Raw genomic sequence first — 26,093 nt, forward strand, 5'->3', positions numbered from 1 at the left:
CTACTTTGCATTGCTCTTAATTAGAAGGAAATTTGCATATATGGAAGGTAAGCAACAAATACTCATAACATGGCAATTGCTTTTTCATACGGAAGCGTTCAATAAATACGACTGACTGGTTTTCATAAAGATCTGAAAACAAAATATGCCTCATTTTACTCCAATGAAGGGTATATGGGAGTGAATTACCGATGTTACGCATCTGATGTAAAAGATGGATGCAGTGGTAAATGAATAGATGGGCACCAGAAGTCTGGTACCTGAGTAATGGTGTAAACATAATATAAATGGCAAGTGATGAATGGTCCTGGAAAATTGTGAATGCATAATAAAGACGAAATAGTACAATCATAAAGAGGAATGAACTGGAAATGGAAGACGGGACTATCAGAAGCTACTGAGTCATGAGTTCTGGAATACGTGGCAGACTCAGAGGGGTAGCAGATGGGGGTGAAGCCCCCACCCTCTTTGGAAAATATTTCCCATTCCCTCTTCAATCTCACCCCCAACACACACACACAAACACACACACACACCCCAACCCACCCACTCCTGCTTGGAATTTTACCGCAAACTGCCAAGAAAGAACAGCAGAGCAACATCCCGTTAGATGAACAAAAGATTTTCAAAATCCCTTTGAGCTGCCACCCACAGCAGCCATTGCCATAGGAAGAAGGCTCCTTCAGCTTCCCGGGGCCATGATGAACATAGCCATAATTTATAATAATAGTAATGATAATAATAACTGTAATAAGCGCTTACTGTGCTTACACTCCCCTCTAGATTGTAAGTTTGTAGTGGGCCAGGAATGGGTCTGTTTAGTTCATTCAATCGTGTTTATTGAGCGCCTACTGTGTGCAGAGCACTGTACTAAGTGCTTGGGAAATACAAGTTTGCAACATATAGAGACGGTCCCTACCCAACAGTGGGCTCACAGTCTAGAAGGGGGAGACAGACAACAAAACAAAACAAATTAACAAAATAAAATAAATAGAATAAATATGTAGAAGTAAAATAATGAATCAATCGTATTTATTGAGCGCTTACTGTGTGCAGAGCACTAAACACTCGGGTGGATACAAGCAAATCGGGGTGGACACAGTCCCTGTCCCTCACAGGGATCAAGTCAATCAATCAATCAATCAATCGTATTTATTGAGCACTTACTGTGTGCAGAGCACTGTACTAAGCGCTTGGGAAGTGTTATATTGTCCTCTCCCAAGTGCTTATTACAGTGCTCTGCACACAGTTAAGCACTCAATACGACTGACTAAATGACTACTCTGTGTCACGCTCTGTTCTTAGCGTTGGGATGGATAGAAGCAAATCAGATTGGACGCAGTCCCTGTCCCACATCGAGTTCAGAGTCTTAATCCTTATTTTACAGACGAGTTAACTGAGGCACAGAGAAGTTGTGACTTCCCCAAAGTCATACAGCATATAAGTAGTGGGGTCGGAATTAGAACCCAGATCCTTCCGACTCCCAGGGTCGTGCTCTGGCCACTAGGCCGGGTTGGTGGGCAGGGAATGTGCCTGCCAATTCTGTTACACTGTGGTCGCCCAAGGGCTTAGTACAGTGCTCTGCGCACAGTAAGTATTTAATAAATGCCAGTGATTGACTGATCGATTGGGACAGGGGAATCTCCCGCTGGTGTGAACTGACTTTCCCGACAAATGATCTTCCACCACAGGAAACTCCAGGGGAAAGTGAGGCTGGATGTTTTGGCCTAAACCAAGTGATTAGAACCATCTGGTCCCTGGCCCGGCAAATGATCCCTGCCGATTTTAGAACTATTTATTGAAAGCAATGCCTTCAATAAAAGCAGATCTCCAACACTCAACAAGACTTGAACTTCGCTTTACTAGAAATGAGTCCTGCGTAAGGGAAGCAGCCTGGTGTAGCCCAAAGGATAGGAGCCTGGAAGTCGGAGGGCCTGGACTCCAATCCCGATCCTGCCCCTTGTCTGCTGTGTGACCATGGGCAAGTCGCTGGAGTTCTCTGTGCCTCATTTCCTCTGAGGGAGGAGGGAGAAAGGAATACCTATTCTCTCTCCTTTTAAGACCGGGAGTCTCATGTGGAACAGTGACTGTGTCCAAAATGATTATCTTGTCTTTACCCCAGAGCTCAGTATGGTGCTTGGCATATTCGTTCATTCGATCGTATTTATTGAGCACTTACTGCGTGCAGAGCACTGTACTAAGCGCTTGGGAAAGTAGCATGGGAAAGAAGCAGCGAGGCTTAGTGGAAAGAGCCCGGAATTGGGAGTCAGAAGTTGTAGGTTCTAATCCTGACTCTGCCACTGATTAGCTGTATGACCTTGGGCAAGTTACTTAACTTCTCTGTGCCTCAGTTACCTTTCCTGTAAAATGGGGATTAAGACTGGGAGCCCCACGTGGGACAATCTCATCCCCTCAGTGCTTAGAACAGTGCTTGGCACATAGTAAGAGCTTAACAAATGCCATCATTATTATTATTATTTACAATACAGCAATTAGGAGAGACAATCCCTGCCCACACTTCAGAAATAACACAATTATTATCACTAATAAAAATTGGTATGAGGGGCTTTTGGTAATATTATCGGTGAACTGTATACCTTAGAAGAATAATATGTTACTGTAGAATCAGAAGACACAGTCAGTGTCAGGAGTGGAATTTATCAGATAACAAAGATGTAGAGTGTAATGTAGGAGAAAACACAGGTAATGCAGGTTAAAAAAAAGACCCACTATGGGCCACGAGAATAAGTGGGTGAAGACAGCGTGGCTCAGTGGAAACAGCAGGGGCTTGGGAGTCAGAGGTCATGGGTTCAAATCCCGGCTCTGCCAATTAATTGTCAGCTGTGTGACTTTCGGCAAGTCACTTTACTTCTCTGGGCCTCAGTTTCCTCATCTGTAAAATGGGGATTGAGACTGTGAGCCCCACGTGGGACAACCTGATCACCTTATATCCTCCCCAGTGCTTAGTACAGTGCTTTGCACATAGTAAGTGCTTAACAAATGCCATCATTATTATTATTGGGTTCCGAAGGGGCAATGGATGCAGTTCTCTACTTCCCGTGCAGATTCTTTTCACCATATATTTGCTACAGAAAAGTCTTGTTGAATGGTAATGACTTCTGGTGCCTTCGGGGAAAAAACCCCAGAGAAAAGATGGCAGGTTTCCAGTATCCTGTAAAGAACCAAGTGGCAAGTGGCAAAGTCTCCACCTGAAAATATTCAGTTCAGGGTGAATGGTCTTTTAATTCACATGCAAATTACTGCCAAACATCCTGGGTTTTTTTTGCCAGTTAATTGTGGAGTCACTGAAGTCTTGGCAGATGTGCACTGTGCTCTGGGGGGTTGTACAGAAAGGAAAACAAACAGGGGACTTTACGGAAAAGGCAAGGCAATTTCCTGGAGCTCCTGACTCTCAAAAGCAAATTCAGTGGTGCAATAAGAAAAGTGAAAGTGGAAAATGCCATGCAAAATACTCCCATTTATCAGTACAAAACAGATTCATTCAGGTTATCATTATCATCATCGGGGTATCTGAGTACAGACTGTGTTCGGCCTACTTTAAGGAGCACTTGAGAGAGGACAATCAATGCTAAAGATACAATCTCTGCCCTCAAGCATCTTACAAACTAATGGGGAAATTGGGTAAGAAATACACATTGAAGACATAGGCATAGAACTAAAAAAGGCTTATGTTTTCTCTGATGGCTGAAGAAGCTAAAGACATAATGGACCAGATTTTGAAGGTGCTGGATTTTTTCGTCATATGGCACAAAGCTGAAAAGCTTCTTGGCTTCCATACTGTACAGTTAATTCAGTTGTATTCTCCCAAGTGCTAAAAGTTCCCTGTACATACTAAGTGCTCATAAATACCGTTGATTGTCTTCTCAAAGCTTCACCCCAAACTCAAATGAAATGCTGGCACCCCAGGATACAAATCCAAAATAGCATCTTGGAACCTAAGTGATTCTGAGTCACTCAGCCGACAGGACCAAATCCTATTTATGTAATGAATCTGATCCAACTGGAACTTCTTGGGAACCTCTCACTGTATCAATAAATCAATCTGTGGTATTTATTGAGTTTTTACTGTGTGCAGAGCACTTAAGTGCTTGGGGAGAGTATAATACAAGAGTTGGTCCTTGCCCACAAGGAATTTACAGTCTAGAAGGGAAGACAGACAACAAAATAAATTAGAAATAGGAGAAATGGTAGAGCATAAGGATAAGTACATAAGGGCTTTGGGGCTCAGATGGTTATCAAAGTGATAAAGGGGTGGGCTCTACTATCTCAAAGTGGTAAGATATGAGGGAGTATCAATCAATGATATTTTACTGGGGGTTTATTGTGTGCAGAGCACTGAACTAAACACCTAGGAGAGTCTAATACAGTAGAGCAGGTAGGCATAATCTCTGCCCTCAAGTAGCCTTTAATCAACGTTAGACTGAGACTCAGCAATGGTCTCAGACTAACATCACCTGATACAAAATTCCCCCCTCAATCACAAAAAGTTTTGAAGAGATGAAAGTTGCATCGGACATTTTTGCAAGAAGCTAAGTTGGACCTGCCTCAGGTTTGCTTCTTTGAAAATCAATCCCCATAAAAGAGGATTTGTTCACGAGAAATTCATGTTTCATTCGATGAACATGAACGGGAGCCATAATGTTAAGCAATGATTTGAGGCCTGAAGTTTGGTTGGTTCACAGTCATGTAAGAACGCTTTCTTAAAAACCTCAAGGATTCATTTTTGACTCCAGATGGACCCCTTTCAGAGAAACAAAATATGTCTTTTTGATATCACTTGAAAAGCTGGAAACAAATCTGTTCATTACTGCCTTCATTTTGCTTAACCCAAAATACCAGTGCTTTTGACATTTTAACAATTAAAAATACTTCCATACGTTATAGAGACACTATAGCTAATACGGAAACCGAGGTGAAACACTCACCAAAAGCAATTTAACACTGTAAGAGTAGTCATCCAAAATTGACAGCCTGTTGCTGCTAATTTTTTTTTAATACAAATTTATCACCCATGCGTTACATAAATTACGTGTCCTACTACTTCAAGCACTGTATGTGAAAGAACCTTCTCATGCCATCAAGAGGGTGAAAAATTTCCTGCGGAGACACATGACAAATGACCGGTTAAGAGGCTTGGCTGTCACGGATATTGAGAAAAAGTTGTCAACATCTCTGAATCTGAAAAGAGCTGTGAACAGATTGGCTGCTTTTCATGGCGAGGGAAGTAAATGGACAATATCAGTTCCTAAAGTGTGTTATGGGAGTAAAATCTTTCGCCATCAGACCCTGCTCTGGGTGGACTTTACAGGACCCAAAATGAGCTGGATTCTCACCAACGGGCACAGACCCTGACAGTCAGTTAATCATATTTATTGAGTGCTTATTGTGTGTACATTACTTTACTATGCATTTGGGAGTGTACAATATAACAGATGCATTCCTTGGCCACAGTGAGCTTGCAGTCTAAACGGAGAGGGGCAGAGGAATCTGGGGTGAGATTCTTTCAGATAAGACCTCGGCAGTTTAAAGAAAAATCGCCAGTGTGATCAGTTCCTTTGAAAGGACCATCCCAGCTCAGGAGGCAATGCGAGTAACAACCTGAGGTAAATAATCTCCCAAGACTCCTGATGACACGTTGCCCGGTGCCTAACAAAAGTGGCAGAGAGGCTGCTTTCAGATCAACATACTAGTGGGTATTCAACTACTTGATCCATCAAACTGTGGAGCCTATTGATACTGCCTATTGATTCTTGAGCGCAGATATCTCATGAAGAAAAAAGGACGAAGACTAGAAGCAGCATCATTGAGTGTGCACTTGGTGAAGCACGCTGTACCAGGCAATCACGAAGTAGAAAATGAAGAAGAGACGTGTGCTCCCTTCTTGCAAGGAGTTTACACTCAAATGGTAGAAACAGACATAAAAGATATATCCTGGCACTCACCTGAATCCCTGTACTGTCCTGCCCAAAGTACTTGGCCTACTTTTAAAAAGTCAAGCACTGAACCAGAAGATACTAGCAACCTCTCCTTTAAGTGTAGATTGTTTTTCTTCAAAACTCCACGAATACCAAAATGCTGCAGTACTTGGGATAATCTTGCCCATTATTGCACAAGCTAACTCCTCCTTCATCTTTTTTGACATGTCTTGCTGGCTTTTAAAAAGTACTGTAAAATTTGACAATGCTTTTTGTGAATCAGTTGTGTCCCAATTACTATTTCAAAAGACTTCAGCATCAAAATCTCAGAAAACCATCAGGACTGAATACACAAACTGGCATCCTGCGTATGAGGAGGTGCTCATTTTCTGATAAGTACAGATGAAAAGGGTTGGCAGGTTTTTTTTTATCATGAGGACTGACATTCATTTTAATTTACTCATCTTTAATGGATCACTGGATTAGGACCACTAAAAACACCACACTAAATTAGATTAGTAAAAACTGGATTCTCTTCAGTTAAGTAATATAGATGGCTCAGCCTTGACTTTTAATGTGCAATACCTGCCTTCTTGGAGTGTTATTTTAGAGAAAGGGCTTTAAATACACCGTGCATTAGAATTTTATCATTGCAAACCAACATTAGAGAAGACTGCCATCGACTTAAAAACAAAAAAAGACATTCTTATAAGTGGAAAATCAATCACCACAACTACTAAATGTCACAGCTCAACACTGCAAAGAAGCACTGATAATTGTTAGTTACACGGTGCACAAATGATGTATGTCCTCGGTTGAGAAAGTGGGTGCCAGTTTTTTAGAAAACTGTACATACATTGATTTTACATTTATTTAATGTGGCCGTTGTAAGACACTTTATTCTTCTGATAAACTATGATTGCTTATCAAAAGATTCTATAATTCAAGAGAAACATTCATATCTTGGGTGTGAAAATGAAAACCACCGGCCCACAGAAATCATGCCCACAGAATCCAATTTTGTGGATTTATGGCAGAAAGGCATTAAACTACTGTCTTGCAGAAACAGCAAGCTAGCCACCCGAAGTCTAACTGGCACAGTAGTAATGATTAAGGTGACATGTCTTCCTGCTGTAGCTGTTAATCAGCTTAATACCAGTTGCATTATTGACATTCTTGTAATTACTTTTCCTAGGGCACACTTCTGCAAAATATATTTTACTTTAATTATAAGCAATCGGCGGCAATCCCAATTCCCAAAAGGGAATGATCAAGGTTCCTTGACTGAAGGCAGGAAAGCACCAAAGATGGCACATCTTGCCTTCCCTGAAGTTAGTGATGGACTAAATGTACCACACCTTGCCGTCCTCAGAGCAGACACCCATGTGTTCTCCGCTTTCATCCAGGCTGATCTGATTTATCTTCACGGGGCTCTAGAAAAAGAACGTGCAAACTTTAGTAAAGGAACATCACTGATCAAATACTTTATTTTCTCTGCAAGAGTTTAGACAAAAAAACTTTTTTTTAATGGCATTTTTTAAGCACTTACTAGATGCCAGGCACTGTTTTAAGTATCAGCTAATCAGGTGGGACACAGTCCCTGTCCCATATGGGGCTCACGGTCCTTAATCCCCATTTTGCAGATGAGGTAACTGAGGCACAGAGAAGTGAAGTCACTTGCCCAAGGTCACACATCAGACAAGTAGCAGAGCAGGATTAGAACCCATGTCCTTCCGATTCCCTGGCCCAAGCTCCATCCACTAGGCCACCGGCTTCTCGTGGAGGTGCTGCATGTGTTTGGGACAACATAGCCGATGCCTGTCTACACCACTGATAAAAATAAAGCTTTGTCTTTAGACTCGTTCCTAATCTAGAAAACTGACTTTTTTCCTAATTATGTCCCTCAGGAAGCTTGGAGCTGCTGCATTTTATTTTCTCAAGCGCTCAGTATAGTGCTTGGCAGATACTAAGTGTTCAATAAATACCACTGATTGGGGCTAAACATAAAATGCCACGACAGGTAGATCACACAGTTTGGAAGCAATACTAATGTAATGGGTTTTTGACATCATCCAAACAAAACAAAAATTAAAAAAATGAAAAATGAATTGAAGATATTTTGTTTTCCAGTTTGACTTACAGTCATTCCAGTCACATTTTTTCCTCTCAAATCTCTCTCCCAAATGTTTCCCAGGCACGGGAAATAGTGTTCTGTACATAGTAAGCTTTCAATAAATATCACTCATGAACTGTTTCTCATTTTTTGCCTGGTGTTATGTCCCCTGGGAGATTTGAAAGGGCAGTTTGGTGACCACGCGCCATAAAATGTCACACCAAACTGAAGGTCAATCAGTCTTACTTATTGAGCACTTACTGAGCACCGTACTAACGTTCTCCCTGTGATACTGGACTGATTCTTCACGTGACTGGGAATCCCAGACCCACAAAAGAAGGCCCAGCCAACCTTTTGGGTTAGTCTCATCAGTGTCTTCTCCCAGCCATGATCAGCTGCGAATGTCACGACAGGATCACCGCCAAAGAAATGATGGAATGCAGTCAGCTCACCAGCATTGAGATGATGCCCACGGTGGGATTCAGTGAGAAGAATGGGTGAGGTAGGATACCTAACCAGCTACTGACGGTGAACTGCAGAGGTGCACGTGAAAGCAGGGAGAGGTGACAGATATTTCAAAGCTCCAAGATCTAGATTTCCAAAGAAAACTTCAAAAACATGGCCAGGGGATGGCAAATACTTCAGACTACAGAGGCCTGTCTCTGTGAAGACCCTCGGGACTATAAGCTCACTGCGGGCAGGGAATGCACCCACTAACTTGGTTGTATGGTACTCTCCCAAACCTTAAATCAGATCTTTACGCAGAGTAAGTGCTTAATAAATACTACTGATTGACTGAATGATTGACAGATGGGAAAGAACCGTGGATCACTGGTTGGTCTGCTTCACTCACAATGTCAAACATTAAATATAGTTAATTTATAGGTTGTGCAAAAACACTGACATTTGTAACACAATCACTCCTGGGGTGGTCACTGCTCTTTATTAAATTACTCAAAAGGGCACTTTCATTTCTTGAGAAGCTTTCTTTCCTGAATCAAGTATTTTTTAATGTTTAGATTTGATCTTTGAAAGTTATGGTCTCCATGGAACGAAACAGAATCCAGACAAACACTAAGAGACATGTCACAATGTATTATGGCTGTGACGGTGAGCAGACATTTATTCAAAAGGGCATACATCAGTGGTATTTACTGAGCACTTACTGGGTTCAGAGCATTGCACTTGGGAGAGTACAATTCAACAGAACTGGTAGCCATGTTCATCACCACAACAAGCTTACATTCTAGCTTACAGTCTCGACAGACATTAATATAAATCATTTATAATATATAATCAACGGCTAATGCTCCATTATTCCTGCTACCAAAGTGCAAGGAGAGCACAGATGACTGACATCTGCAGATGATCCAACACTGTGCAGTAATCAAAAAATTCAACCTCTTTCTCCACAAGTAGCAAAATGGACAAAGGGGGATTTTCTACTCCTTGCATTTTCCTCTACATTACATGGACGTATTTAGAGTAAACCGGGAAGAGGGAGAAAAATCCAAAGACCAGATAATGAGTCCCTGGATGGTTAAGAGTAATCCGTGTTAGAACAGACAATCACTAGTTCCTACTGATTCCAATCAAGGAGGCTGCCGTTGCTTTCCAGTTGGCATTTAACTCTCTCCTTAGCTAAAAGCCGGTTCGTGATTCCACTACTGGGAAATGCACCAAGAAAGTTTTGGGCTCTTTGGAGGCACCTGTTTTTGTCAGTAAATGGTAGGGTGAATCATCAGACTCACTAATCTAAAAGACCAGGAATGAAAATAAATAACTCTTTCAGATGTTCTACACTTTTTATCTACTCAGTCATCATTACACACAATCAACTGCCACTGCCTTTAAAGAAAGATTTCAATACTACAACTCTTAATGGTGCATGCAACAGTTTTATTGGGCTGGCATTCAAGATAGGTTTTTAAAGGAGATGGGGAATAAATACCTCACATATATTTGTCACCTTTATATATAGGCCGGAATAGGGTGCCGAGGAAAACCGCTTGCTTGCTTTCATTAAGGTGAAGAGAAATCTCTCCCTGCATGGTAGTTCTTTCTACCTAAATACTTCAGTTAAATCCCACCAGCTTGTTTCCATCTCCAATTCTAATACGAAGTGAACAGTACGCACTTATGCTACTCATTCCCACCGAGGAATCCGAAACCAGCCATAAGTTTCACTGTTGGGATTCCACTGCCGATTCCAACCCCTCTTAAACAATAGCCAAGTGAGGACCGAGATAAACCACAGGCTTCAATGCCAGTGGTAAGTACCTAAACCTGAAATGATTCATCTGAGATGACCGGGATTTCCTAAGGAAAAAGTGTGTTTGCGGGAGGAGAGGAGGGGGGGTAATGGGGGTAGGAAGAGAAAAGGCAGGACAAAGAAAAATGTCCTCTGCTGAATTTTCCATTAGCTGTAGTTTTATTTCTGAGGGAGACATATTTGGAATTCTGGACAATATAAGTTTGACGGTTCGAAAAATCAATAATGTCAGGCCGACATCACAGAACACACACAAAAAATGTTACCTTAATGGGGAAAAAAAAGCTTAGCAAATTGGAAATAAAGCTGGTGGGCACCATCCACAGCCTGCCTTCTAGACACTGGTGCAAACTCTTCAATTTTAAGACCAAAAAGTCAAATAACTGCCAATGAATGTGATAATCAATTACCTAATGTAAAATGCTTGAAATAAATAGACTTAGTATGGATTATGTCAGCTCTTCAATTAGAAATAAATTCACGGCCATTCAGAAGGCCTCTTTTAATTGTGTTCTTTGTGGCAACAACTTCTCCCCTGATAGGCATCATCAACCCACCTTAGACTCTCAGTCCCCCAATGGTGAACCTCAGAAATCAATCTGCTAATGTATAATTTGTAAAGCTCCTCTGACTAACAGATGGATAATTGATTCTTTCACAAATGCTGCATCCCCATGGATATGAAGTGGAATGAATAAGAAACACAAGACTCGCTTTCTTGGAGATTCAATATTGAAGAGCTCAGAATATAAACAGTCTCAGACTTGCCTCTGTGACTTCATACCTTTTAGTCACAGTTAGCAAGCAAGGAAACAACAACTTACACTACGAGTGTGAAAAGCAGACTTCTGTTCTGTACTTCTTTGGGGAAAAAGCTCATTTTACTTCAAGAAACCTTCCATTGAAAACTCCCTAAGGGCAAGGAGCAACTCCACCAGATTTGAGGGAATTTACAAAAAATCATAGCCATCATGGAATCATGAATATTTAACTGTAAAACATCAGTTACCCATACAAGTCCACGAAAGAAAAAGAATATCCATTTCTAGCATGGCATAAATCACAGATTTCTGCAACGGCACACTTGGGATTCATGGGGCCAAAAATGGCATTTCTCATATCTACTGCCAAATCTCCTTACTTATTCCAAAATTTAATCTCAGACACGGATGAGAGTTTAGGAAGAGTTTAGTAAACAACTGCCTTGTGGGTTGAGGTTCAGGATAAGCAACTGAAAAGCAGGATATTTACGATGGATTTTTAAAATTAAGCGAAATCTCAAATAAAGTTTCTAGTTTCTGGAGGAGGGAAGTGCTCTTTAAGTTCCTGAAGGTAAGAAACGTTGCCTGTGCATATTCCACCTTGATCCAGCACACTGTTAAATAATTTTAAGAGCAAAAAGGACTACTTCTTGTTGTCTTATGCTGTCGAGCCACATCCGGCCCATAGTGATGCCAAAAAAATAATAACGATAATGATGATGGCATTTATTAAGCACTTACTATGTGCAAAGCACTGCTCTAAGCATCATGGACACAGCTCTCCCAGAACACCCCACTTCCATCTGCAATCGCTCTGGTAGTGTATCCATAAAGTTTTCTTGGTAAAAATATGGAAGTGGTTTACCATTGCCTCCTTCCGCACAGTAAACGAGTCTCTGCCCTCGACTCTCTCCCGTGTCACTGCTGCCCAGCACAGGTAAGTTTTGACGTGTAGCAGATGGCCTTCCACTCGCTAGCCACTGCTCAAGACGGGAATGGAATGGGTAGCCTCTGCTTGAGAAGCAGCGTGGCTCAGTGGAAAGAGCAAAAGAGCATGGGCTTTGGAATCAGAGGTCATGGGTTCAAATCCCGGCTCTGCCAATTGTCAGCTGTGTGACTTTGGGCAAGTCACTTCACTTCTCCGGGCCTCAGTTCCCTCATCTGGAAAATGGGGATTAAGACTGTGAGCCCCCCGTGGGACAACCTGATCACCTTGTAACCTCCCCAGCGCTTAGAACAGTGCTTTGCACATAGTAAGCGCTTAATAAATGCCATTATTAATTAATTGACTCTCCCTCCTGTAGTCGTGACTGGAAGAGTACTAGAAGCTCTCCAGGTGCAACCCTGAGAAGCTAAAAAGAACCTGCCTGACAGTGAATCAGTAATTTAGACAATTTCAAATGAAGGGAGGAGATTGTGCAAAACATAACTCCTCATCTTTCCATCCAAATCCTGTCGCCCCTGTGACTTCCCTATCACTGAAAGCAAAGCCATCATCCTTCCTCCCTGTCCCATAAGGCCATAACCTCGGCATCAGCTTAGACTCCTCTCGCTCATTCAGTCCACACATTTGTCCTGTCACGAAATCTCATCCATCTTCTTTCACAACACCTCTGGAATCTGCCCTTTCTTCTCTATCCAAAATGCTACCATACTGATCCAAGCCCCTATCATATCACTACTGCATCAGCCTACTAGCTGTAGTCCACACTTCACTCTGCTGCTGGTTCATTTATCAGAAAAACCATTCAGTCCACATCTCTCCACTCCTCCAAAAAACCTCCAATGGTTGCCCATCCACCTCTGCATCACACAGAACTGCCTCACCAGTAGCTTCCCAGCACTCAATCAACTCCCTGACTTCCCTTACCTCACTGATTTACTACAAACCAGCCTGCATATTTCCCTCCTCTAATGTTGATCAATTTACTGTATCTTCATGTCATTTGGGTAGACACAAGTTAATCAGATTGGACACAGTCTCTGTCCCTCATGGGACTCACAGCCTTTTGGCTTGGTCACCCGCGGCCTGGCATCCCACCTCTCTTAGTTCCCACTATGACTGAAGCCTGTAGACCCCCTGTTCTATTTTGAGACAACTTCCCTTTGCCCTGGATTTATTTCCAGTCCTGCTCACTTGACCTTTTCACTCGCTTCTAAAACGATTATCTAGTAACTACCCCAGCACTTAGTACAGTGTCTGGCACCACGTATGTGCTTTACAACCCCACATCATTGGTCCCCATTGATGCTGTTCTTCCCATTCAACTGATGGTATTTATTGAGTGCTTAGTTTATACAGAGCACTGTACTAAACGTTGGGGAAAATACAACATAGATATGTTTCTTGCCCACAATGAGCTTATAGTCTACATTCTTTCAGTCCGCACATTTCTAACTGGAAACGTCAGTAAGTTGGTGCTCTTTCTCCTGCTGCTTGATTCCTCTCTCTCTCCTGGGCTCCACAAACCCTCCAGCTCCACCCCAAGTAAGATCCCCATCAATAGAGATGCCCATCCTGGACCTCATCCTCAGATACTGATCCATGTCGACAATTCACAAAAAAATCCATCATCTATCTCACTGCTGAACTCTTGCCCACGTCCTGCCTCTGGCCTAGAATGCCCTCCCTCTTCATATCCAACAGACAATTACTCTCCCCCTTTCAGAGCTTTATAGAAGGCCCCTCTCCCCCAACAGGCCTTTCCAAACTAAGCCCTTATTCCTCTTTTCCCAATCTCTTCTGTTTCATCCTGACTTACTCCTTTTATTCATGACAGCACTTGTGAACATATCTGTAATTTATTTATGTTAATGTTTGTCTCCCCCTCTAGACTGTAAGCTCACTGTGGGCAGCAAAATCCAGCAACAGCAAAATCATAGATAGGGTCTCACGACCTGTCCTGGGACTGAGTTAGTCTTCTGCTGGAGAACGGACTCTTTTTCCAGAGAGTCAAGTATCATTTAGTACATTTAGAGAAGCAGTGTGGCTCTGTGGAAAGATCCCGGCCTTGGAAGTCAGAGGTCCTGGGTTAAAATCCCAGCTCCACCACTTGTCAGGTGTGTGACTTTGGGCAAGTCACTTAACTTCTCTGGGCCTCAGTTCCCGCATCTGTAAAATGGGGATGGAGACTGTGAGCCCTCCGTGGGACAAACTTGATTACCTTGTATACCCCCCCCCCAGCCCTTAGAACAGTGCTTGGCACATAGTAAGCACTTAACAAATGCCAACATCATTATTATTATTTTTACATTCTTCTAGACTATCAAGTGGTTCCTGTTGCCCATACAGAATTCATTTCCCTGCAGGAGCAGAAAAGAATCCCTTGCAGTTCGGGCCTGGGATACACTGTCTTTAAAAGATGTGAGGAAGAACACCATAGTGGCCTCTCATTCTATATTCCTGATAAAAAATGGTTGTTTTCCAACCCGCAAGGCATCAAATGCCGTTTCTACAAATATATACCAAGCAGTGGAAAGTTTGAAAAATCCACTGGATAAATCCTTGGAAGAGGCGTCACTTAAATATTTCATGATTTTTAAAAAAATACATTCCACTCCTGAATGTATTCCAAATGCTCAACAGATTTTTACTCAATCTGTGAATTGGGGTTTCACAATACTAGTTATTGAACTTTGTCTTTTTTTTTAGCTACCCCCATATTGCTAAAACATCAGATGTTTAAAACAATCATGTGGCTTTTATTTCCGAGGCAAAACCTAGGCTTCACTCTCACAAACCAAATCTTCTCATCACATTTTCTTTAAGGAAACATGGGCAAATAGAGAAAGATAGCCTTTCGTCTTAGGGTTTGCCACTATTTATTACTGAATGCCCCAACGGGAATCCCGCTATATCTGTTCCCACTTCTTTAAGTCTGGAATCTACTCATTAATATATTCCTAAAAGAAAGGACAAATACAGATCTTTGGATAAATGATTCTTCTTTTATCAGCAGAATACAGACTGCCATTCTCTTTCAGGCAATTTTCAACTCATTTGACGTTCTTACACAATGGGCTGAGTTCTAAAAAAGGGGAAAAAAACTTATTCGGAACCCCTGCATCCCGAAGCATATCAATCTTGACTGGTATCACCTGTTTCCTACATTTAGGGAAACAACACGATGCTCTGACTTTGTCAAAAGCTATACGTCTCAGTCTCCAACTGACAATGCCTTGGCGGAAAAGGTGCATTTACAGAAGTGTCACTGACAGAAAAGTAGCAGTAGACAAATCTTGGGGCAGGAATTCTTTGCTAGGTGCTAGATGGCTTAAACTTCCAGTTCCGCTCAAAGAGGATCAATCTTAATATGAAGCTGCCTCGGCTAATAATCCCCTCTCAGGATCGCAACTGGAGAGTTTCCAATACTCTACCAATCTCAGCTATGAGATGGAGAGTCAAGCAGAGGCAAACCCGTTCCATTCCTAGCTTGGGCAGTGGCTAGCGAGTGGAAGGCAATCTGCTAAAAGTCAAAATCCACCCGTGCTGGGGAGCAGCGTCATGGGAGAGAGTCGAGGGCGGAGACTCAAGTTGACTACGCGGAAGGAGGCAATGGTAAGCCACTTCTGGATTTTTACCAAGAAAACTCTATGGATACACTACCAGATCGATTGCAGGAGGAGGTGGGACAATCTGGGAGAGATGCGTCTGTGGCGTCGCTATGGGTAGGAGATGACTCCACAGCATAAGACAAGACAAGACTGCTAATAATGGATCTCAAACTGTTCAGCTTGTACTCAGGGGTGCCCCTGATCAGTAGAATCTTACCAGGAATACTCAAATCCACAGCCCTCAGTCAATAGTATTTACTTAGCACTTACTCTATGCTGAGCACTGTACTAAGTATTGGGAAGAGTAAAATAGATTTAATTAATCAATCAATCAATCGTATTTATTGAGCACTTACTGTGTGCAGAGCACTGTACTAAGCCCTTGGGAAGTACAAGTTGGCAACATATAGAGACAGTCCCTACCCAACAGTGGGCTCACAGTCTAAAAGAAATCTAAAAGATTTACTAATCGTTGTGGCATTTGTTAAGCACTCACTATGTGCCAGGCACTGTAATAAGCACCGGGGTAGAAACAAGGTAATCAGGTTGGACAGAGTCCCCGTCCCACATGGGTCTCACTGTCTTAATCCCCTTTTTACGGGGAGGGAGCTGAAGCACAGAGAAGTGAATTGAATTGTCCAAGGTCACACAGGAGACAAGTGGCCGAGCCGGGATGAGAGCCCAGGTCCTTCTGACTCTCAGGTCTGTTCTGCAGACATGACTGATACCCGCAAAGAGCTTGCAGTCTACCAGCGGAGACAGGTGCTAAAATAAATTATCAGTAAGGGAAGTAAGAGTTTAATGCTGCAAGAGAAACTTCCCCCACATTGTTAGAGAAGGAGCTTGGCTATTGGAAATAGCATGAGCCTGGGAATCAGAGGACCCGGATGCTAATTCCAGCTCTGCCAATTACCTGCTGTGTGACCTTGGACAAGTCATTTAACTTCTCCGGGCTTCAGTTTTTACTTTTGTAAAATGGGGACTGAGTACCTGTTCGCCCTCCTACTTAGACCGTGAGCCCCATCTGCGACAAGATGATGAACTTTTATCTAGCTCAGTAATTAGAACAGAGCTTGACATATAAAGTGCTTAACAAATACCACCATCACCCTCAACACTATTTTTAAGCCTCTTTATAGTAGGAATTTTGTGAGTAGCTGGGAGTTAATGGTGCACTAATGCTGCATTTAGAGGACGGGATTTGATGAGTGTTTGCTAATCTGTGCATACTCATTGCAATCAACGTGTCTGTAAATGTTTATAACAACTCTTTTAAACTGAACTCTCCCAAGTGCTTAGCACAGTACTCAGACCAGAATAAGCGCTCAATAAATATGACTGACTGATTCAGTGGAATTCTCCGTATAGGCAGTTATCTAACGTAAGCTTGTTCTTTCTTCTAGTACAGTGCTCTGAATCAATACTGATTTTGACGACAATTGGTTCATTGTCCCAGATGCAGGTTGCGTCTTTGAAATGAAGGTTCATCAGAGAGTCACAGGTGTCTCCCAACTGCTTAGTACAGTGCTCTGCACACAGTAGGTATTCAGTAAATACTATTGGTAATCACAATGTGGCAAATGTTGAAAAAGATGGGCCCAAACTAGGAACCCCTGGGCCAGCGATGAATGATTCAAGTGAGCCCGAGGAGTGGATAGATTCTTGGGCAAACTAGCCCACTTCCTGCCATGGGACCTACTGACCCACTTCTGTGAGCGAGGTCTCCACTGACTTTTCCTAACTCCTTAAGTTCCACCTTCTTAAGGGAACAAATTTATTTTCCCTCTGTTAGGTGTGTAGCGAGGAGATGAAGGAGAGAGAGTGGGAGTGCAGCAGGAAGAAGAGATGTATCAGGAGAGATTTGGGGAGAAGTGAAATAACAATGCTCAGAGACACCTGTCAACAAATAAACTTATGTCCACTTCTTCTATGTTTTGTATTTAATGCTAACCTCCCTCCTGAAAGCAACCTTGAGGTTATATATCTTGGGTTTCACTGTAATGAATCATAACATCGTATCTTAAGGTGATAAGGAAGAATGTATGGTGATGGCCTTATGAGCAATGCTTACCCAGACTAAACAGTGCTTGATAAATACCATTAATGGTATGTGCCAAACCCTCGGCCTAACTCAGGGGTAGGTAAAAGATAATCAAAATCAGACACTGTCCCTATCGTTCAATGGGGCTCATCCTCTAAGAAGAACGGGTATTTTATCCCTGTTTACAGATGAGGAAACAGAGGCCCAGAGAAGGTGTGATTTGCCTGTGGTCACACAGCAGGCAAGTTTGCAGAGTTGACAGGGAAACCCATGTCTCCTGATTCCCACTCCTGTGCTCTTTCCACTAGGACACACTGCTTCCATTTACTATCTTAACCCAAAGACAAACGCCAAAGCAAGACTGTCTTACGGTTCGTATGTCTGGAGGAAAAAAAAAAAAACGGGGGATATACCTTTTAAAACTAGCAGCGTGATCAATATCAATACCCTGAATTGATTGTAATAAATTCTTATTATTTCTTTCTCGTTTTCCATTTTGAACTTATAGTGCTTGCTCCTGAGTTTTATTAGAATGACTTTACTTGCTACTTACAGTTAGGCAGAGCATAGGGAAGCAGCGTGGCCTAGAGGAAAGAGCTTAGGGCTAGGAGTCCGAAGGCCCGAGTTCTAATTCCAGCTCAGCGACTTTTATTTGTGTAATCTTTTCCTTTATCGTCTGACTTCCAGGACCATGCTCTATCCACTACGCCAGGCTGCTTCCTTCTTATATTGTGCTCTCCCAATCGCTTAGTACAGTGCTCTGCACATAGTAAGCCCTCGATAAATACCACTGCGTGATTGGACAGCTGTTGAGCTGGGTGGCATTGCACCCCGAGGTTAAGCATTTTAGTTACCTAAATGATGTTGTTCGGAAAGGGCGTTCTCTGCCATCCTGCTATACTGATGTTCCTGACAGTTTTTTGTTCCACTGTTCACTGTCTTAAAATAGGCACTTAGAAGGAGCTCAATAAATATCAATAATTGATTTGAACTTGTGTTTGAAACTTTTAACAGTCTTAATCCCGATTTTACAGATGAGGTAACTGAGGCACAGAGAAGTTAAGTGACTTGCCCAAAGTGGTGGAGCCGGGATTAGAACGCATGACTTCTGACACCCAAGCCCGTGCTCACAGAAGGATCATAAATTATCAATAGCTGGGCATACATTACATTACCCTCTTTCAAAGATGCTTCCAAAACCCAAAATATTGAATGTTATTTACTTGTTTCTACAAAAATATCACACATGCCCCCGATTTAAGTTCCATATGACTGACCTTCAAACTCACAGTTCACAGTGGATACTTCCATGGCCTTTGATTGTAAAAGCCAATAAAGTCAATGAAAGGGCGAAAATAGAGACTCATCTTCCATTTGGTTTTAATGACAAAAATCTCTCAAAGTGAATGGAAAACCTGAAGAATTAGGGGCGGGGAATGTTCAAGTAACAAAGTGCCCGCACATTAGCAATGCCCCGTCGATGCTTCCTAATGGCATCGCTAACTCTCGTTCCCACATTTCATTTCCAATCAATGCAGATATCCTTGGAAAGAAAATACAATAATGGAATACACAAAGGACATTGGATAACGCAAGGCATAACAATGCTCTTATGTATGGATAGAGGCCAAAACTTGATTTGATGAGTTTCCCCCAGGAAGGAAATGGTACAAAGTCAATACAAGCTTAGAAAGTCCTCAAGAATTTAAGAGCTCAAAAAAAAAAAACCCAACAAAAAAAACAAACACATAGAACCCAAAGGATGGGGCATAAGAAGAGAAAAAGATTACAGGTGTAGCAGAAAAGGAAAATGCAAAAATCCCTAATAATACTGAAATAATGAGATATATAATGGGGAATAAGAATTGATACACTAAAAAAGGAGGCATAGTTAATTAACAATTGGTACTGAGAGCTTACTCTGTGCAGAGCACTGTTCTCACACAGGAGACTACAATAGTTAGTAGATCTGATTCCTGCCCTTGAGCAGCTTATGATCAAGTGCAGGACAGTTAAAAAAATGAAGTCATCTGGATATAATGGTGAGAAAAAGAGGATCATTAAAGGATAAATACAAGAGACAAGAAGACTTTCAGCTGAAGTGCAAAAGAAGCAATGAATTGTATCCATCGAGACCTTGTGTCAGTGGCTTCTCTGGGTCACCTTCTCTTGTCCGTCGGTTTTATGGCCTGACCATTCTATAACTTTGGTAAAGTTAGAGGGAGACATCGCCTTTTGAAAACCCCATTTGGTCATTCTAGCGAGTCCACTGGAAAGGTAAGCAATCTCTCACGGTGCCCAACCCGGGTTAAAAAGAAGTTGTCGCTATTTCTCTATAATTACCTTCCCCAACAAGTTTTGCTAGAGAGAAAGGCACTGGGCAAAGACGTCCTATATGCTTCCAGGAAGAAGGAGATGGTCTAGAAGTCTCCTGCACTAAGCTGGGAGAGAGACAGGGGAAATAAAATCCCTCCATCTGCTTTGGGTTGACTAAGCCCTCCTTTTGTCTTCTGTATCACCATGTTTTGCTCCCTTTATTCATCCCCTCTCCCAACTCCACAGCACTTAAATAGATATCTGCAATTTATCTATCTATATTAATGTATGACTCCCCCTCTAGATTGTAAGCTAGTTGTGGTCAGGGAATGTGTCTATTGTTATACTGTACTCTCCTAAATGCTTTGTATCGTGCTTTGCACAGAGTAAGCACTCAATATGAATGAATGAATCAGTCACCACAATAACCCACCAACTCCCTTTGTAGAATATTCTCTGAGTTTGCAAACAATTGATGATTAGATTTCAAAATAGAAAGTGTAATGTGAGCTCCAGAATTGATTACGTTGCATCCCACAGTGGTATATGATGGATCAATCATTCAATCATATTTACTGAGCGCTTACTATGTGCAGAGCACTGTACTAAGCACTTGGGAGAGCGCAATGCACCACAATTAGCAGACACATTCCCTGCCCATTACAAGCTTACAGTCTAGAGCGGGAGACAGACATCGATATAAACAATTTATAATATATAATTTAAAGATATGTATGTAAGTGCTGTGGGGCTGGGGGTGAGGCAAATAACAGATGTCCAAAGGTCACACATCTAAACTCGGATGCTGCTTTCAAAAAAAGGGGTTTGTGCCTACCAGTGGTGGTAATTGAGCAAAAAAGATTTTCCATATTACCCTCTTGGGTATTTGAATGAAACTTCTGAGAAATTTCAGTGGTGCATTTCGGGACGCCAAAATACGATTTTTTTTTCTAAAGTGTCAGTATTTCATTCGTCCTCCATGATTCTAAGAACCTGAGTAAAAAACAAGTCTGGCGTTTCTCCTTCAATCAATACAATCCCTTAAGAGTCCAAGCTTCAAAACATACACATAAAATATTAGCTTTATATATTTGGAGTAGATAAACCAAACTAGTAAGGCAATCAATCAATTTTCAATTACATTTGGCATCTCGATAAGATGACAGAGCACATACCGGCAATCAACACTAGTCAACTAATGAATGGACTCATACCAAGGATGTTATAAAGCGCGTGTATGTAAATCGGGATTACCATTTCCTAATACAAACAATAAGTATTTCACTTGTTAATAATCATTTACCTAAATAGTCTGTGCATACCACCCCCACCCCAAACATCCAGATGGAGCCTGAATAAAACTGACCTCCTTTAGGGCATAATGTATGACTTTTTGATCTCACGAAGGTTTTACACGGAGTCTGTTTTAGACAGTCCCTCACTTATGTGTATAGAAGATAGATAGATCTCATTTTCTTCATATACACACGTATAAATATAAAGGGAGCATCTCCTTTCAGAAAGCTTGAGGATAGATCACCAAGGCAATTGCTAAGATTCTTCGTTTTTTTGGCATTATCCAGACTCCTGGTCCAAAAAAAACCTCAAATTCACGAGAAAATAGCAGATTCCCAGACTTAATTCTGCTCTGCATTCTTATATGAGATTGTGAGGCACAACATTATTTGATATCAACTTACTTTCAATCATTTTTTACTTACAATGTCAAATTTTTGGGTGATGTTCCCTTGGACATCCAGTAGATATACTTTGCCATAATGGGTACCCAGAGCTAAAAACTGTAAGAGGAACACAAGAGACTAATTAGGCAAACATCAGAATGAACGCACCATAAATACAATCGCAGTTTCAAAAGCCAAGAGGCTTTAAGGCCGAGTAAGGAGTGACTCAGAAGCAGTCTACTCCTGGACGGGATTTATTTTCGCTGCACTAAAAGGTGAGCGCTAGATGCCTTATTATTGTGATAGTGAAAGTTAGCTGTCAGAATGAGTCATGAGGACCCTCATCTCCTGACAACTAATGGTGAGTCTGTAGCATGTATCTACTGCTTGATGAACTGTGGCAGCAAATTAAAAATTCAATGAGAAAGTCAGTTGAAAGCAAAGCCATGGGGATAATTAAGAAACATCCCCTAAATTATACTGGGGGTGATTCCTTCCCATCACTTTTTTTTAAATAATAAAACAAAATTATAAACCACTGGATTATTTTGACAGTACATTTCAGAGTAGTTGGGAGAAGGAGGGATGGATTCACAACTCTATTTACTGCACTATTATTAAGAGTATTTTTATAGTAGTTGCATCTTTTTGCATCACAAAGTTACTGCAGAGGTGCACATTTATTTAATATGTATGGAAAAAAAATTAGATTCGAGACTTACTGGTATTTGAACTCAGTGAAGGAACCCTAAACAAGCCAGCAAAAACTCTCGGGCTACTTGACATGTGAGAGTGGGTTTTACTCCCCCCCACCCCCAACTTTTTAGCATTACTCAAATAGTCTAGACTCCTAAATTCCCTGTATTTCCCTGCATGTGAGCATGCTTCATTGCAACCTATAATGAAATGCTCAAATTTACAGGCACTTCTAAGCGTGTCAGTCAAGCAGCACAATCTTGAAAAAATAACCTTACGGAAAGTCAAGGTTTAAAAGGATTTATCAAAATGGAATTGCTTAGAATGAAATTTCAGTTCAGGCACTTAAAATATGAAGCTACATTAAAGAGGAGTCCAAAAAGAAAAAAATAAAACAGGAAAAAAAGGGGTTCATTAGAAATTCATCCCCTGTGATGCCTTTCACTCCTGCAAGGTTGCCTTTTTTCAGGAAGAAAAGGGTCCCCTGGGTAAAAAAATCAATACTGGTTAATAAAACATCAGGTGTGCAGACATAACTAGGTACGACTATTCCACTGCACAGGCTTGCTTGAATGCACCAGGTGCCAGGATGATTAGTCATCCACTGCAGACAGCAAGCCTGGTGAAAATATGATGCTTTAGCCCTCGAAAGGAAAAGGGGGGGAAAAAAGGAAGTAAAGAAGAAAACAATAATTCTGGGGGGAAATTAGGCTGAATATTTAATCCAGATGGGGCTGCTCCTACAAAGGTCACTTATTCTAATCAAGAGGCAGGGGCATCAACAGTTTATGATTTGATTCCCAGGGCCATTTTGGAAACATTTGATTTAAGCCATCATTGCAGACTGCTGGAATCACACAATACACCCACCTTCATTCTGAGGCTCTCTCGGTAAGACTTGATTCCTGAAAGACCACTATCCTCCTCATAAATACTGGAACTAGTTTACTAGAAAAGTGAAAGAACTCAGAAACTTGAGACTGTTTTTCTGCAATGTCACTCTTAGTGACAGTATTAGTTGGGGATCTGTCTCCCACATGTCTAGCTATCGAGAAATTCAGTGTGCTTAGGGGATGCGGATGTACCTGTCTTTTAACTATGGGTAAAAACTCCTCTCTAAATTTCAAATATTCAAAAGTGATGAGGAGAAAAACCACCATCCAGACACTGTGTTCTTTTCTGGATCTGTGATTTTCACCTAGTAACTGGTACGTTCATGTGCTGAAAAATAACTAGAAATAGCCCCCAGATGGAGAGATTTAAGAAAATAGTTATAGTTAGAGATGTGTATATGACCCCTAAAACAACTCTAAGGACATTTATAATGGAGATCTGTACTGTTAAGCCTCCTTATCTATTTGTTCTCTAAAGCAGTAGAAAACCATAGAGTGTCTATGGCTATATACAGTACACACAACGCTCATTTTGAAGATTCTAGTGAGTGATGGAAATTATTATGTGCTATCTGTGAAGCACTGAGCTAAGGCCCTTGGACAGACACCAGATAAGTAACTCTGACATGATATCTGTCCCACAGAGTGCTCACAAGCAAGCTGGGGGAAGACAGACCTAGAAAAAGGAGCAAAAAACTACGCAGCAATTACACAGGGCATTTAAAAAATACAAGAATCAAAAATTAAGGGCAAGAACTTGGGTGGGGCAGTCCTGATGTTCCACTTTGCCCCAGGCCAGACTTTGCTCCAAACTGTCACAGTATCCCCATCATCTATCAATCAATGGTATTGATTGGTGGAGTTGGTAGAGATATTCCCTGCCCACAAAGAGCTGACACTGAAACTATATTGGCACTCCTTCCAAGCAAATTCAGGTCTGGATTTAATCCCAAGGGGCTGTAGCTAGAGAAATCCTGAAAAATCAAGAAGTTCAAGTAGTCCCCGGTAACCAGATCCTTTCTATGAACTAGTAGTAGTAAAGAGTGGTAGCAGTAGCATTTACTGAGTGCTAACTTAAGTGTATGAGATGATAATAATAACTACAATTGTGGTATGTGTTAAGTGCTTACTATGAGCCAAGCACATGTGTATGCAAACACCAGCCAAATTAAAGTACCTTCTCATGTACAGTCATGCAACTGGCTGCATCTTTCTGGAGAATTTCTGTTACCCCATTGGAAAGCCTTTCATACTTGAGCTTGGGTTCTTCTTCGCTCTCTTCTTCCTGTAAAATGCCATGTGAAACAGAAAGAGACTGTCCAGTTATTTGGAACAACCAAACGACTTCAAAATCCCCAAGTTTTACCCACGCAATCCCTCCATCACAACCAACTGATGTAACTGAAAACAGGGCAGTCGCGCTTCCCAGTAACTAGTAAAAGCATTAACGTCTGACACGAACATAAATTATCTAACGAAAATCAACAGTAATATTCCCTCGACTGACATTTTAAAATTCTGGGAAATGTTTATGTGGCGGTTGTTAAATGTTACATAATGCCTGGCCCTGCTCCCTCTTCTTTTAATGTCACTCTGACTTACTCCCTTTATTCATTCCCGCCTCCCAGCCCCAAAGCACTTATGTCCACATCAGTCATTTATTTATTTATATTAATGTCTGTTTCCCCCTCTAGACTGTAAGGTCGTTGTGGACAGGGAATGTGTCTGTTTATTGTTATATTGTACTCTCCCTGGCACTTAGTATAGTGCTTTGCACATAGTAAGTGTTCAATAAAAATGACTGAATAAATGAATGACCTGCTAAACTTTTGGCTTTTAGAGGGGAAAATCTATAGCCCCCTTTAGTTTCTAGTTAAAACGTACATCTATATAATAATAATAATGGCATTTATTAAGCACTTACTATGTGCAAAGCACTGTTGTAAGTGCTGGCACACACACATATATATATATTTAAATAAATACTGGTAATACATATTGTGACGACTAGTTCTGTTGTTTCCCACACTTAAGAGAGAGAGGAGGAAGACAGGAGAATAATAATAATGTATTTGTTAAACGTTTACTATGTGCCAAGCACTATTCTAAGCGCTGGGATATATACAAAGTTATCAGGTTGTGTAACGAGGGGCTCAAAGTCTTAATCCCCATTTTTCATATAAATGGAGATTTTCTTCATATAAAAAATTTGTATATAAAAATTTCATATAAAAAATTTGAAAAAAAATTTCATATGAAAAATCCCCATTTTTCATATAAGGTAACTGAGGTAAAGATAAAGTTAAATGACTTGCCCAAAGTCACACAGCTGACAAGTGGTGAAGAGGGGATTAGAACCCACGTCTTCTGACTGCCAAGCCTGGGCTCTTTCCACTAAGCCACACTTTTTCTCTACCCATGCTGCTTCTCTGGAGAAGTATTCCTTGGTGCCCCTCCTTGAAAACGTAATAATGATAATAATGGCAATTTTTATTAAGTGCTTACTATGCGCAAAGCACTGTTCTAAGCGCTGGGGAGGTTACAAGGTGATCAGGTTGCCCCATGGGGGGCTCACAGTCTTAATTCCCATTTTACAGATGAGGTAACTGAGGCCCAGAGAAGTGATTTGCCCAAAGTCACACAGCTGACAATTGGTGGAGCCGGGATTTGAACGCATGACCTCTGACTCCAAAGCCCGTGCTCTTTCCACTGAGCCATGCTGCTTCTCTAGCTGAACATAACTGAATCAATCAGAAAGAGATTGGGGAGGCAGAGGAGGGGATAGGGAAGCAGTGTTGTCTAGCGGAAAGAGCCCGGACCAGGAGTCAG

At 41.5% G+C, this 26,093-nt stretch overlaps 1 protein-coding gene and 1 non-coding gene across 2 annotated transcripts in view; one reads left to right on the top strand and one right to left on the bottom strand.

The window, feature by feature from the left end:
- Positions 1-24,549, bottom strand: part of VPS41 (VPS41 subunit of HOPS complex) — a 125,352-nt gene extending 100,803 nt beyond the window's left edge. The window contains exons 1-3 of the mRNA XM_038766864.1: positions 24,442-24,549; positions 21,715-21,792; positions 7,295-7,369 (exon numbers count right to left, since the gene is read on the bottom strand). Of these exons, the coding sequence (XP_038622792.1) occupies positions 7,295-7,369; positions 21,715-21,792; positions 24,442-24,459 (171 nt within the window). The 5' untranslated portion in view covers positions 24,460-24,549. The remainder of the gene's footprint in view (positions 1-7,294; positions 7,370-21,714; positions 21,793-24,441) is intronic.
- Positions 15,419-15,556, top strand: LOC119925042. Its single transcript, XR_005449714.1, has one exon. It is a non-coding gene; the product is annotated as a small nucleolar RNA SNORA7 (small nucleolar RNA).
- Positions 24,550-26,093: the final 1,544 nt, after the last annotated feature.

This window comes from Tachyglossus aculeatus, chromosome 2 (assembly GCF_015852505.1).
Source record: "Tachyglossus aculeatus isolate mTacAcu1 chromosome 2, mTacAcu1.pri, whole genome shotgun sequence".
Classification (NCBI taxonomy): Eukaryota; Metazoa; Chordata; class Mammalia; order Monotremata; family Tachyglossidae; genus Tachyglossus; species Tachyglossus aculeatus.